Raw genomic sequence first — 15,278 nt, 5'->3', positions numbered from 1 at the left:
ACAGGCTGATAGGAATTTTGTTGTTCTTGTCTGTGCTATCATTTGGCTTGGGTAATGCCATTAAATAATGATATAACAGATAGCTTTAAATCCTTAAAATATGTAATATATATTTGCAAAGAATTATTATTATAAATCTTCAAGGCATTATTTTATATGTATATATAAAATATAAAATAGTAATATACATTATATATGTATATATATAAAATAATGCCTTGCAGATTTAACGTATTCATAACTCTCATGGCTTGAATCTGCTGAGAGATTTAAAAGCATACATTGGGATTAAACCCTAATTGGGTTACTTTTTATTTTAGTTCTCTGGAAAGTCTTTTGTATTATCCAGACCAATACTTCTAAACTTAAGTATCAATATTAAGATCCCTTAGAAATCTTGTTAAAATGTAGGTTCTGATTTAGTAGGTTTTAAGTGGGGCCCAGAATTTTGCACTTTCCAGCAAGCCTCCAGGTAATACTAATGCTGCTGGTCCACAGACCACGCTTTGAGTAGCAGTGGTACATGGACCAAATTTTTTTTTTCCTCTGAGCTTATTTCTTATGCGTTGCATTTGATTAAAATCTTAAATTTGAGCACCAAGTAAAGTTCTTCTGCTACTAAAAAATTTACTATTGGGACTTCGCTTGTGGTCCAGTGGTTAAGACTCTGTGCTCCCAATGCAGGGGTCCCGGGTTTGATCCCTGGTCAGGGAACTAGATCCCACATGCCGCAACTAAAGATTCCAGATGCCGCAACTAAAGATTCCACATGCCCTAATGAAGATCCTGCACACGGCAATGAAGATCCTGCATGCTACAACTAAGACCAGCACAGCCAAATAAATTTTTTTTTTAATTAAAAAAAATTTTTACTATTTACAGCCTTTTCTGTAGATGAACTCTGATGAATTTCATTAGTGTGATCTTGCCTAGATCAGTTCAGAGTATACTGCAACTTCAGAAAGGGCAGTATTCTGTTCCCTCAAGCTTCAAAGTCGTTAGTTAATTGGACATTTTAGGGTACTTATTTTTAGGCAGAGTTGTGTTTTATTAACAAAGGCAATTTTATAAGATGTTTGCGCCAGTCCTTTCCTCAATAAACCATGGGTCTAGGTTTCTCAAGGCCAGGATGTTTTAATCTTCCCTCTGTTGCTTGCATTTCAGTGGGTCACAGGAAGAAATGGTATTGCTGCCAAGACAAGTTCGACTCTTTGCCTGGGCAGATCCCACTGGTACCAGAAAACTTATATGGAGTTATGCAGCAAATGCTGGGGAACATGATCTGTTAAAGGTACCATTTGATGTGAATGAGTGCTGTATGAAGTACCTGATAACAAAGGAATTAGACAAGTTAGCTTCACGCAGTCATCTTTGTCTTTACTGAACTAAAAATGAATTGAAAGTATTTTCAAAATAAGTTACTTTTTGGCTTTAGATTGCAAAGAGTTCATACCAATATTTTGTCCTAGATCAGTCCAATACTTTATTTACAGTTTTTAAAAATAGGCCTGTTTCAGCTTGCCTAAGACCAGGGAAGTACTTTTTTATTTACTTTTTTTTAAAGAAAGGAATTTTGAGCCTAAGTGAAAAACAACTTTATCTTGAACATGTGCGTTCCACTGTTAGCTGTGAGAATTTTTAGGCATGTTTTCCCTATCAAAGCCATATGTTTTGTTAATTAAAGGAGTCTGACAGTATGCAAATCATCCCCTATAAGAAATTTAATAAAATATTTATTGAAACAATATTTAGGTAGCTAAATTAATTAAATATGTTATTTCCTAGACTCTTAGACTTTGGGAAGGGTTTAAGAATTCATCTGCCAGCCTCCCTCTAATATAGCCATTGCTCTTCCATGAGCACCTAGTTTCTGTAGGAATGTGTTCTATCCTGAAAAGTTCATACAGTGTCATCATATTCCATTGTCTGATAATGCCAGTTGTTAGAAAAGCTTTCTTGGTTATTTAAAATAGTAATTGGCCAACAGTGACTGAATTATCCTCTCCTATATTCCCTCTGAAATACCCATAAAAGAGATAGACTTACCCACCTTTGAAAAATCAGACTGATAGTTATGAGATTCTTGGAGTGATTTTTGCCATGACAATTCGATGGAGCTCTATTGCCTGCTTATTATGCTTTACTTTTTACAACAGAAAAACCTTCAAGGTTTGTAAGTGGTAGAGAGGAGCTTAAATTCCCTGTTACTCTTAGGTCTCTGGCTCAGAGACATGGTAGCTCAACCAGGGGTCCCTGTACTATGCTGGTGTTATTTTCCTTCTCCTCACATTTCGTGCTCCTCAGCAACCACAACTCCCAGAAAGTGGTATACAGGCCCTGGAGAGAAAGTGGTAATGCCATCCTGAAGGAGGATATCCAGGTCTGTAAATTAAGGCAAAATCATGAAGAATCCTGGTAATAGTGTATTCACGGGATTGTGGTTTTAAATGTCTCTATTCTGTTTGGTGTTAGAGAACCAGGCAGTAAGAAAAGTAGATAAGTGTGCCTCAGTCAGCAGGTAATCTGCCAGATTATGAAACTTGAGCTAGAAGCAAGGCAGTTACCCATTTCCTTGTGCCTTGGGTTGATCTGAGAGGGGAATTCTGCTCAGGCCCAGGTGGGAATTCAGAGAAAATCCTTATAGTATTGGAAAGCACTTTCCTCATTAAGTGTGAATAAACAGTTAAAAAAAACATGGAGTTTGTGAAAAAAATAGTTCAGGAGAAAAACGTAACATTATCCTAAAGAGTCAGAGGCTGATTATACTTCTGAAAATTTTTTTACTACAGGAGAACCAGAGAAAAATTTCAGAATGTATGCCTGAGTTCCCCAAAGTTATAAAGATATGACAACTATGAAAAAGGAGAAAGATGGTGAAATAAAAGACAAAGACAACAAAATAAAGTGAAAGGGGAGCAGGGAAACAGTATATTCTGAACATACTGTATTAACACCATTTTAATCCTAAATTTTAGCAGATATAGATCAAAGATGATGGGTTTTTTTTTAAAGATACCAATTAGTAGAACCAAAATCAGTGATAAAAGAATTCTAAAACAATTAATTAAGAAAATGAAAATAAAGAAAAATTTGCCCTTATAGTAAAAGAAGGAAACCTAAGGAAGTATATAGAAAGTGGCAAATACCTTTTATTGAGTGTATATCGTGTGTTAATGCTTGTCATATAGTATCATTAATTCTTATGATTGGAACTTAGAACTGCTGGTTAGAATTCAAAACCAGGTCTGTCTGACTTCACAGTTCACGGACTTTCCCCACCAAACCATGCTTTCCATCAGTTGTGCCAGTAAATGAAAATGGTTTAAATTCTCCTATTAAAAGACCACATTCAGATTAAGTTAAAAATTAGTTTCTAACCAAATGCTACTTACATGAGATCTGTTTTAACTGAACTAATACAAAAAGTTGAAAGCAGAAGACATGGTAAAGATTTAACAAACAAAAATAAAAATTGTTGATTTTAATTTCTGAGCAACTATAGTTCAAAGCATTCAAAGTCATTAAATAGAATATGATAATGTGACAAGGAAGGCATGATAGCCATAAACCTTCATGCAGTGAATATTGAATCAAAATGTGAAACTTAAAGTGTTGGAAGTGAACTGAAACACAGTTGCCTGAGGATATTTTAACACACCTCATTTAATTTTTAACAGATCAAATAGATGAAAAACAAATGGGATTAGAGAGTATTTGAATGATAACTAAGACTGAACCAAGCTATGTATCAAATTTTGTAGTTTACAAGGAGAGAATTCACCTTCTTAGTAGGTATCTCTGGAACATTTACAAAATTTGATCATGTTAGAGTAAAAAAATTACACAGCCTACTTTGACATATGTTAAAAGCAATAGGTAAATTGTAGACAACAAATACCAACCGTTCCTATGCTTTTGGTAACATCCTTTATTTATTTGGTTTTGGTTTTTGTTTTCCAAGGAAGTATGAAATGAAAAGCACATATTAGGAACTTATACTGCCTGCTGAAACGAACTGTTGTTATATTTATGTTAAGTCCAGAATGAGAGAAAAATCATTATATAAATCTCTGAAGACACTCACCAAATCAAGCCTCATATTTTTAAATGCTATGTGAGACTGTCAGCCAAGAAGGCTCTTCTTATTGAAACTTCTTATTATTGAAACTTAGTACTGATCACCGTAGTTTGACTATTTAACAATGTGATTTATATACGTATTTGCAGTGTTATACGTTATTAAAACCTAAAAATAAACCAGGTTAGTTTTACCTGAGGTTACTTTTCCAATACATTTCTAAACCATTCTGTTCTCCATCTGGGAGACAAGTAAGCATCTTATGGTATTGGTGCCATTGAGGGATACTCTTGTCCCTGCTAAGTGACCTTTGAGCACTAACGAGGTAACTCAAACTAAGGTTTAAAAGAATTAAGCACTATTAATCTTTGTTACTGTTTGAAAAAATTGGTGAGTATGTTTTAAAACAGATTATCACTTTAATTTGTTTTTTTGATAATTTTCTGATTTATAGTCATGCTTTCTCAGCTACTACAGTTCAACTTTATGTAATAAAAGCTTACTGTTTGTGGTTTTAATATGAAGTCTCTCTTTCCCACAGGATGAATGTGGACAGTTTCCATATGATGCAAACATCCAGATACACTGGGTATCATTTCTAGATGGGCGCCAGAGAGTTTTGCTTTTCACTGATGATGTTGCCTTGGTTTCCAAAGCACTGCAGGCAGAAGAAATGGAGCAGGCCAATCATGAAATAACTTTTTCTCTCCATAGTCTTGGGCTTTCACTGGTTAACAATGAAAACAAGCAGGAAGTTTCGTATATTGGGATAACCAGGTATGAAAGAAAGATAAGGTATCAGAAATCTTGAAAAGGCATTGAGTTCGTAATATCAGGTTTGATGAGTATAGACAGATACCTGTTCTGAATTTGCTTACTATGCAATTCTTTCAGCAAAACTTACTGAACAACTGTTTTCACTGCTAGTTGAAAAGCCCCTAGGTTAGAAAGATGACTAAGATCATGTCTTTGCCCTTATAATACTCATCAGTTGGTGGGGCAAGAAAGAGGTTTGCTTCTTTCTTTGTTGTTTGTTTGTACATTTTTGGAACGAATTATAAAAACACCAGGAAAAGCTACAAAGAAGTATGTGCACGTGCAGTGGTGCTGTAGAGGCTGGAGAAACTGGTGTGGGTGGGGGATGCCAACAGCAAGTTGTGTACACCGGTAGAAAGGGTTATTTATAGAGCAGGCAGGCAGTAGTGGACGTGGGTACGTAATCTTTATTGGCTACTCATTTAGAACTTTTTAATAATGATGGAGCCAGGTATTTCCTCTGATTGTGCTTATACCTATCTAAGAAAAATATTTGAATTTAACTGTTTTGGTGTTTCAATCACACTAACTTTAGTAAAAGACTCATTCTTCTTTGGAGACTATTGGGGGGAATGGTTACCAAGTATAACAAGCATAGAGTCTATCGATAATCATGTGTTTGTTCAGTGAAGTATAAAATTAAGGAAATAAAGAGATCATGTATGTAATGCTCTTTGTGCAACACCTGACAGATGAAGGGTTCAATAAATGGTATTATACATACCATTAATGTAATATTAGTACATTTATGTATGTATGACTGATATATTCTCTTGGCTGTACGTTTCATTATTGTATAGTATTTTTAACTAAATATGAAAATCTTTTTTATTTTTAGAATTTTATTTTTTTATACAGCAGGTTCTTATTAGTTATGCATTTTATACATATTAGTGTATACATGTCAATCCCAATCTCCCAGTTCATCACACCACTACTGCAGCCCCCCGCCGCTTTCCCCCCTTGGTGTCCATATGTTTGTTCTCTACATCTGTGTCTCTATTTCTGCCCTGCAGACCGGTTCATCTGTACCATTTTTCTAGGTTCCACATATATGTGTTAATATACGATATTTGTTTTTCTCTTTCTGACTTACTTCACTCTTTATGACACTCTCTAGATCCATCCACATTTCAACAAATGACCCAATTTCGTTCCTTTTTATGATGAGTAATATTCCATTGTGTATATGTACCACATCTTCTTTATCCATTTGTCTGTTGATGGGAATTTAGGTTGCTTCCATGACCTGGTTATTGTAAATAGTGCTACAGTGAACGTTGGGGTACGTGTGTCTTTTTGAATTACGGTTTTCTCTGGGTATATGCCCAGTAGTGGGATTGCTGGGTCATATGGTAATTCTATTTTTGTTTTTTTATGGAACCTCCATACTGTTCTCCATAGTGGCTGTATCAATCTACATTCCCACCAACAGTGCAAGAGGGTTCCCTTTTCTCCACACCCTCTCTAGCATTTGTTGTTTGTAGATTTTCTGATGTTGCCCATTCTAACTGGTGTGAGGTGATACCTCATTGTAGTTTTGGTTTGCATTTCTGTAATAATTAGTGATGTTGAGCAGCTTTTCATGTGCCTCTTGGCCATCTGTTTGTCTTATTTGGAAAAATGTCTGTTTAGGTCTTCTGCCCATTTTTTGATTGGGTTGTTTTTTTAATATTGAGCTGCATGAGCTGTTTATACATTTTGGAGATTAATCCTTTGTCAATTCGTTTGCAAATAGTTTCTCCCATTCTGAGGGTTGTCTTTTTGTCTTGTTTGTAGTTTCCTTTGCTTTGCAAAAGCTTTTAGTTTCACTTGGTCCCATTTGTTTATTTTTGTTTTTATTTCCATTACTCTAGGAGGTGGATCAAAAAAGATCTTGCTGTGATTTATGTCAAAGAGTGTTCTTCCTCTGTTTTCCTCTAAGAGTTTTATAGTGTCCGGTCTTACATTTAGGTCTGTAATCCATTTTGAGTTTATTTTTGTGTATGGTGTTAGGGAGTGTTCTAATTTCATTCTTTTACATGTAGCTGTCCAGTTTCCCCAGCACCACTTTTCTCCATTGTATATTCTTGCCTCCTTTGTTGTAGGTCAGTTGACCATAGGTGCATGGGTTTATCTCTGGGCTTTCCTGTTCCATAGGTCTGTGTTTCTGTTTTTGTGCCAGTACCATATTGTCTTGATTACTGTAGCTTTGTACTGTAGCTTTGTAGTATAGTCTGAAGTCAGGTTTTGACTGACTCCAGCTCTGTTTTTTTCCCTCAAGACTTCTTTGGCTATTTGGGGTCTTTTGTGTCTCCATACAGATTTTAAGATTTTTTTTGTTCTAGTTCTGTAAAAAATGCCATTGGTAATTTGATAGGGACTACATTGAATCTGTAGATTGCTTTGGGTAATATAGTCATTTTCACAATATTGATTCTTCCAATCCAAGAACACAGTGTATCTCTCCATCTGTTTGTATCATCTTTAATTTCTTTCATCAGTGTCTTATAGATTCTGAATACAGATCAGATCTTTTGTCTCCCTAGGTAGGTTTATTCCTAGGTATTTTATTCTTTTTGTTGCAGTAGTAAATGGGAGTGTTTCCTTAATTTCTCTTTCAGATTTGTCATTGTTAGTGTATAGGAATGCAAGAGATTTCTGTGCATTAATTTTGTATCCTGCAACTTTACCAAATTCATTGATTAGTTCTAGTAGTTTTCTGGTGGCATCTTTAGGATTCTCTATATAGTATCACGTCATCTGCAAACAGTGACAGCCTTACTTCTTCTTTTCCATTTGTATTCCTTTTATTTCTTTTTCTTCTCTGATTGCCATGGCTAGGACTTCCAAAACTATGTTGAATAATAGTGGCGAGAGTGGACATCCTTTTCTTGTTCCTGGTCTTAGAGGAAGTGCTTTCAGTTTTTCACCATTGAGAATGATGTTTGCTGTGGGCTTGTCATATATGGCCTTTGTTATGTTGACGTAGGTTCCCTCTATGCCCACTTTCTGGAGAGTTTTTATCATAAATGGGTGTTGAATATTGTCAAAAGCTTTTTCTGCATCTATTGAGATGATCATATGGTTTTTATTCCTCAATTTGTTAATATGGTGTATCACATTGATTGATTTGCGTGTATTGAAGAATCCTTGCGTCCCTGGGACAAATCCAACTTGATCATGGTGTATGATCCTTTAAATGTGTTGTTGGATTCTGTTTGCCAGTATTTTGTTGAGAATTTTTGCATCTATATTCGTCAGTGATATTGGTCTGTAATTTTCTTTTTTTGTAGTATCTTTGTCCGGTTTTGGTATCAGGATGATGGTGGCCTCATAGAATGAATTTGGGAGTGTTCCTTCCTCTGCAATTTTTTGGAAGAGTTCCTTCCTCTGCAATTTTTTGGTTCAGTCTTGGAAGGTTATACCTTTCTAAAACTTTGTCCATTTCTTCCAGGTTGTCCATTTTATTGGCATAGATTTGCTTGTAGTAGTCTCTTAGGATGCTTCTGTATTTCTGTGGTATCTGTTGTAACTTCTCCTTTTTCATTTCTAGTTTTATTGATTTGAGTCCTCTTCCTCTTTTTTTGATGAGTCTGGCTAATGGTTTATCAATTTTGTTTATCTTCTCACAGAACCAGCTTTTAGTTTTATTGATCTTTGCTGTTTTCTTTGTTTCTATTTCATTTATTTCTGCTCTGATCTTTATGATTTCTTTCCTTCTACTAACTTTGGGTTTTGTTTGTTCTTCTTTCTCTAGTTCCTTTAGGTGTAACATTAGATTGTTTATTTGAGATTTTTCTTGTTTCTTGAGGTAGGCTTGTATTGCTATAAACTTCCCTCTTAGAACTTCTTTTGCTGCATCCCGTCGGTTTTGGGTTGTCGTGTTTTCATTGTCATTTGTCTCTAGGTATTTTTTGATTTCTTCAGTGATCTCTTGGTTATTTAGTAAAGTATTGTTTAGCCTCCATGTGTTTGTGTTTTTTATGTTTTTTTCCCTCTAATTGATTTCTAATCTCATAGCGTTGTGGTCAGAAAAGATGCTTGTTATGGTTTCAGTTTTCTTAAATTTACCAAGGCTTGATTTGTGACCCAAGATGTGATCTATCTGGGAGAATGTTCCATGTGCACTTGAGAAGTAAGTGTAGTCTGCTGTTTTTGGATGGAATGTCCTATAAATATCAGTTAAGTCTGTCTGGTCTATTGTGTCATTTAAGGCTCGTGTGTCCTGATTACTTTTCTGTCTGGGTGATCTGTCCATTGGTGTAAGTGAGGTGTTAAAAGTCCCCCACTATTATTGTGTTACTGTCGATTTCCTTTTTTATAGCTGTTAGCAGTTGCCTTATGTATTGAAGTGCTCCTATGTTGGGTGCATATATATTTATAATTGTTATATCTTCTTTTTGGATTGATCCCTTGATCATTATGTAGTGTCCTTCCTTGTCTCTTGTAACATTCTTTATTTTAAAGTCTGTTTTATCTGATATGAGTATTGCTACTCCAGCTTTCTTCTTTTTTTTTTTTTTTTTGTGGTACGCGGGCCTCTCACTGTTGTGGCCTCTCCCGTTGCGGAGCACAGGCTCCGGACGCGCAGGCTCAGCGGTCATGGCTCATGGGCCCAGCCGCTCTGTGGCATGTGGGGTCTTCCCGGACTGGGGCACAAACCCGTGTCCCCTGCATTGGCAGGCGGACTCTAAACCACTGCACCACCAGGGAAGCCCTCAGCCACTATTACTGAACACTGAATGGCTTTGGAAGTTAGCTTTTGCTGCAGAATTGATAGTAAATTCACCCTAAAAGCAGAGAGTAAAACAGCAAAGTCATTTTGATGACAACTAACATTTGAATCGCAAATAATGTTAGTCTATTTTATATATTTCCTCTGCTGTCCAAAGTTAAAACAAGAAGTGCTATCTCCAACCCCACACAAGTCTGGAGCTGGTGGATATATTCTGTGACCTACAACTACAGTTCCAACAACATGTTTTCCAACCTCAGGGCAAGTACAAAGAAAATTTCCACATTTCAAAATTCATTTAACTATTAATGAAAGAGCTTCTACCTAAACTTCAATCCTAAGTGATTGATTTGTAATGTATTGACATGCTAAAAGGCAACAATCAAGAGAAGAATCTAATAGAGTAGGAAACAGAATTTAAAATTAGATCTAGAATTTTTCTAATATAGAATAGAATTTTACACATGTATTACAAGCAATACATATGCTTAGTTAAACTAATATTCTCTTAGATTGAAATCAGTATTTGACAGTATCTCTGCATGAAAGGACATTTTTAAAGATGCTCATTTCAGATCAGCATTAACAGCTGAGCATTTGCAATAGATTTTGAAAATAGGGAACACTTTGAGCCCTAATTAAGTGAAAAGTTGTCACCCCCACAAAAGAAGTGTAAAAAAATTTTTTTGTAACTATGTATGGTAATGGAAGTTAACTGTTACTGTGGTGATAGTTTTACAGTATATACAAATATCAAATCATTATGTTGTACATCTGAAACTAAGTAATGTTATATGTCAACTATACCTCAATAAAAAGGAAGGGAGGAAGCGAGGGAGGGAGAAAGGTTTTTCTCATTAATAGACTTGTTTTTAAAAATTGTACCCAATTGTTGTTTTTACATTTTGAATTTCATCAATTAAAAAATGTATGGAAGTGTTTTATCTCTCTTGTTATTTAAGTACCTACATAATAATTTTGATTTTGTCTCAGCTCACAAAGCCTAAAATATCCCCATATGAAAAAAGTTTGCTGGTCCCTTAGCTCATTGATGTCAACGTGTGACAAAAAGATTTTCCCCTGCCTCTTTTCCTTATGCACTTTTATAACACAGTTATATTTTGGTATTTTAAAAAAATCTCATGTATAAATGTGGTTTTCATAGGTGGTTGACAGTTGCAACAATTTGGAGTTGAATGACAGTTCCACAACGTAAAATATGTATTTAATTTAATTAATTTTCTTTGTGAATTGTTTTAGTTCTGGTGTTGTTTGGGAGATGAAACCAAAACAGAAATGGAAGCCATTTAGTCAAAAGCAGATAATTTTATTGGAAAAGTCCTATAAGAAATATCTAGAATCAAGAGACCTTGGCTGGATTAAACTAGATGATAATTTTGAGGTATACCAAAATTGTTTTGTTTTGTTTCCTATATATGTATTTTGTCGCTTCTGGTGGTGGTAAATAAAATTTCACTATCCAAGTAAAAATGTGTATGCAGAAACTAATTAATTTGTAGGATTGGCATAACTAGTAAAATTTATTAGAACATTTTAAATTAAAATACATTGTTGAATCATATAGTATGAAACATTATCTAAATACGTTTCTTATCTGCATTTTTATAATTTCTTCTATTTGCAAAGCAGATAGTTTCATGTAACTTGTTTTTAGGAAGATTATGGAGAAATTAAGACTGCTTATTGAAACTTTTCCTATTCTGAATGATACCAATATATATTGCTAAATAAAGGCTGTGCAAAATTGTATATATCAGTGATGAAAACTCTATAGAAAACTTGCTCAATTAAATTCATTAAATGTGAATGATTGTAGGACATGAGTAGATGTACACATGTAAATGTGTACTCTACATAGGCCCCTACGCTGTTGAAACTGAAAGTCACTTTTGCTCCGAGAAGACCCCAGAAGCTTGACTGCAGGTTCAGTCATACAATTTGGGTTGCTCTTTGTCTTTAAAGGTTGAGTCTGCATTGTCACCAGATATGCTCCCCAATCCCACGCCCATCCCTGTTAAGTGTTGGTCATGCTCAAATGAAAAAACACTCTACAATTAGTGTCAGATGTAAATAAGCTATTAACTATTCCTTGTTTAACTTTGTTAAAACAAAGTTTAAGTGTTATCTAGAATTATCCATTACAATTGAGGTTTTTAAAATGTAAAAAGCATGGCTTTTTTTTTTAAGTATAATTTATATAGTTGAAAAGTTCTCCAATTGTTTTCTTGTTTTCCTTATAACCTTGGTAGAAAAGTGATGATTCTGCTTCCAGTATCTCAACTGCAGATCATCTTAAGGTAGATCTTTTGATGAGACCAAGAGATTAAGATACTTTTCCTTTTCAGTTTGTAAGTGGATATATAAAATGGGCTTCACTGCTCATACCAGTTTATCACAAACATGTGTACTTTTTTTCCAGGTAAATTTTGGCAAAGACCCAATGGAAATGCGCCTCCCTGTTCGGTGCCCTATAAAGCGAGATTTTTTATCAGGAATTCAGGTTGAATTTAAGCAGTCTCCTCACCAAAGAAGTTTAAGGGCCAGATTGTATTGGCTTCAGGTAACATTATCATCCTATTCAGTAGATATATCTAATCAGTTTGGGAATCTTGGGTCTGAATTTTTTTTTTTAACAAGATTCTATCGTGCATCATAGTTGGTATCTTTCTTTTTGTTTATACATTTATTCTCCTTCTTCCACATATTCCTGTAGATTCACCATCCAAGGCTAAATGACCGTTGAGACTTTAATTTGACCAGTTCGCCTGCCAGAGTGTTTTCTTACACTGAAATTGTTATTTTTAATATTCCTTTGTATTTGTCATAGGATCCCAAAATAGGATTTTCTTTTGTCCTTCTATATGGGAATGAGTGGGGCTTTACTGGAGGCTGTTTTTGTCTGCTTGTTTGCTTGCTCCTTTCCTCTGTCTCTCCATCTCTTGCTTTTAACTACCGATTACTGCTATTTCGGACATTTTAATTTTTTTCTTAATACCTAACCTCTAATTTCATATCTGGTCTCTACGTAAATTTTTATTTAAATAATAGATAGATGAAATCTCACATGGTCCATAGGTACAAATATTTCCATTAATGGTGTTCATGCTGCACAATTTTAATGCAATTATGAGGATGTTTATATATTCCTTTATGTAAAAGCTTGCCCTTGGTGAGATTTATAAGAATTTTAGATTTAAAGTGAAACTTTTAATAGCAGCACATATACATACAGATACTTATTTATGATGCAATTAGTGGCATCATCTATAATATTGTCTCTGAAACAAAAGTTTAAATTTAAATTATTTCAAGTCCTGCTGAATCAGTTTTCTTTTTTTTTTTTTGTCAGGTTGATAGTCAGTTACCAGGTACAGTGTTCCCTGTTGTATTTCATCCTGTGGCCCCTCCAAAATCTATTGCTTTGGATTCAGGTAAAAAGATATTAAATTGAGATATACCCTGTATATAAAAGTTGAGTAGACATTATTTTGACCTATTATAAAGCTTGATTGTCTTTTTCCTGTTTTCTTTCTTCCTTTTAGAACCCAAACCTTTTATTGATGTGAGTGTCATCACAAGATTTAATGAGTACAGTAAAGTCTTACAGTTCAAGTGAGTAAAGATTCCCTTATTTATCTAAAGGAATTTAAAATGAGAATCTACTTTGAAAATAAATTTTTCTCTTTTGAAAGTGACTTCTGTATAAAAATTATTATCCACCTGAACATATCAGTCTACTTTTGGTCAAGTGATTTTCTATATTGAAACTTATTTTAATAATATATATTTTAAAGTAAAATTCCTTCAACCACTTTCTCTCCTTTGTAACTTCCATTAGGATATAAAATAGTGAAATACAAATGATAAGTGTGTTTGTGAGGTGTGTTCTTTAAAGTAATTCCTGTGGACTTTAAAAATTAAGTAATACATGCTACATCGTCTTTGCTTTTGTCCCTTAAATATGGAATTCGGGACTTTAAATGCTAAGTGTTAATACAGCAGTATTACCTCTAGTGAAACCTTCACTATAATGAAAAAAAAAAAATCTCAGTCTAAGTAGACTTTGATCTTGTTAACATAACACTTTTTTTTAAAGATCAAGGAACAAGATCTCGCTGTGGTTTTTGGCCAAAATCAAAGTTTTAGCATGGAAAATTACAAGGTTTGATAGAAAGCCTTTTTCATCTTAAAAAAAACCTTTTCCACTTAAAATTTTTTTTTTCCTTAGGTATTTTATGGTTCTCATTCAGGAAATGGCCTTAAAAGTTGATCAGGGGTTTCTAGGAGCTATTACTGCACTGTTTACCCCAATAGCTGACCCTGAAGCCGAAAGAAAATGGGTAATGATTTTTATTTCTTGGGAAAATTATAAAGTAAAAAAATTAAATCAACCATTCTTTGCACTAATTGTAGTAGGAAAAAAAATTAAAATAGAAATTCTTGATTAATGTTTTTCAGACAGAGTTAATCCAGGAAGACTCTGATGCTATAAACACAGAATTAGTGGAGACCTCAGTGACTGATACGTCCATTCTTAGTTTCTTTGAACTTTTCCATATTTCTCCTATTAAGGTTTGTTATAATTACTATACTGTACTGTACAAATATGGGTTTTAATTTGTTGCATCAAGTATTTGGTGGGAATTCTGTTTGATTAATTGAAATAATTAAGACAGTTCTCTGACATATGTACAACCATAATTCCCACAGAGAAACCACCAGAGCGTGCTTTCTAGTCTTGAATTAATAACCCCTTTCTTCAAGGAAAAAGCTGACAAAAGCATTTCTTAATTAAGCAAAGAAGTGCTCACCAATGTTTAATGTTTTGGTTGCACTTTATAACTGCTGTCACTGTCTGAATAGAAAGCTATAATGGGTTTCCTAACCAGAATGTGAAAATGCTGAAGTAGGTATTATACTGTTGATGCGGTGTTTTTCACCCTTCCAAAATTTGATTGTAACTAAGAGAGTGGAAAATTGGATACCTTTCACTTGCCTGATTTTGTACTTTATGAACCCATTTCCTTATCTCCTTTTGTTATTCTTTTTAGCTTTTATAGGGGAAGGTGACTGCTTAGAGAATTCACAAATGCTGTCAACCATGAAGCTCTAAACTTGTGTAATGGGCCAGAGTTACAATTAAGTAACTCTTTTAAAATATTGATGATCCTTTACAGTCTCCAAAACTGTTTATAGCACATTATTTTTAGTTGCATTCACCAATCCATTCAGCTAAATGGATAGATTTATAAAATGCAATTATTATTTTAAATTGATACATTAGTTTGGTGTTATCAGACATATCCATAGTGTTAGGTTTAAAATTGATATTGTTTTAGGTGGTATTATGCACAACTTCTTTTTCATTATTAAATGAAAATCAGTTCTTTATGAGATTGAGCAGTACCTTCAACAGATTATTTACTGAAGGCCTGCTATCAGAGTTGCTGTGGAAGGTGTAAAATGACTTTATGGAGTCTATAGTCTAGGGGGTATTAAAGATTGATGATTTACCTATATGTATTTTTAGGCACACTGGGAATTGTGCCATGAAGTTAAGTAATTAAGATCATGAACCATGGTCATTTTCTTATTCCATGGTGACTTTGCCCTAGGAAAAAGCTGGATCTCTTTTCACCTAAGATT

At 34.3% G+C, this 15,278-nt stretch overlaps 1 protein-coding gene across 4 annotated transcripts in view; it reads left to right on the top strand.

The window, feature by feature from the left end:
- VPS13C (vacuolar protein sorting 13 homolog C) overlaps positions 1-15,278 on the top strand; it is a 173,700-nt gene that overhangs the window by 138,875 nt on the left and 19,547 nt on the right. For all 4 annotated transcript variants that reach the window (XM_065872278.1, XM_065872277.1, XM_065872280.1 and 1 more), the window contains 8 exons: positions 1,165-1,291; positions 4,620-4,855; positions 10,872-11,013; positions 12,052-12,192; positions 12,982-13,063; positions 13,175-13,244; positions 13,861-13,972; positions 14,091-14,204. In XM_065872278.1, coding sequence (XP_065728350.1) covers positions 1,165-1,291; positions 4,620-4,855; positions 10,872-11,013; positions 12,052-12,192; positions 12,982-13,063; positions 13,175-13,244; positions 13,861-13,972; positions 14,091-14,204 — 1,024 coding nt within the window. The remainder of the gene's footprint in view (positions 1-1,164; positions 1,292-4,619; positions 4,856-10,871; positions 11,014-12,051; positions 12,193-12,981; positions 13,064-13,174; positions 13,245-13,860; positions 13,973-14,090; positions 14,205-15,278) is intronic.

The sequence above is a fragment of the Phocoena phocoena genome, chromosome 2 (genome assembly GCF_963924675.1).
Source record: "Phocoena phocoena chromosome 2, mPhoPho1.1, whole genome shotgun sequence".
Lineage (NCBI taxonomy): Eukaryota > Metazoa > Chordata > Mammalia > Artiodactyla > Phocoenidae > Phocoena > Phocoena phocoena.
This window is presented reverse-complemented; position numbering and strand designations above follow the sequence as displayed.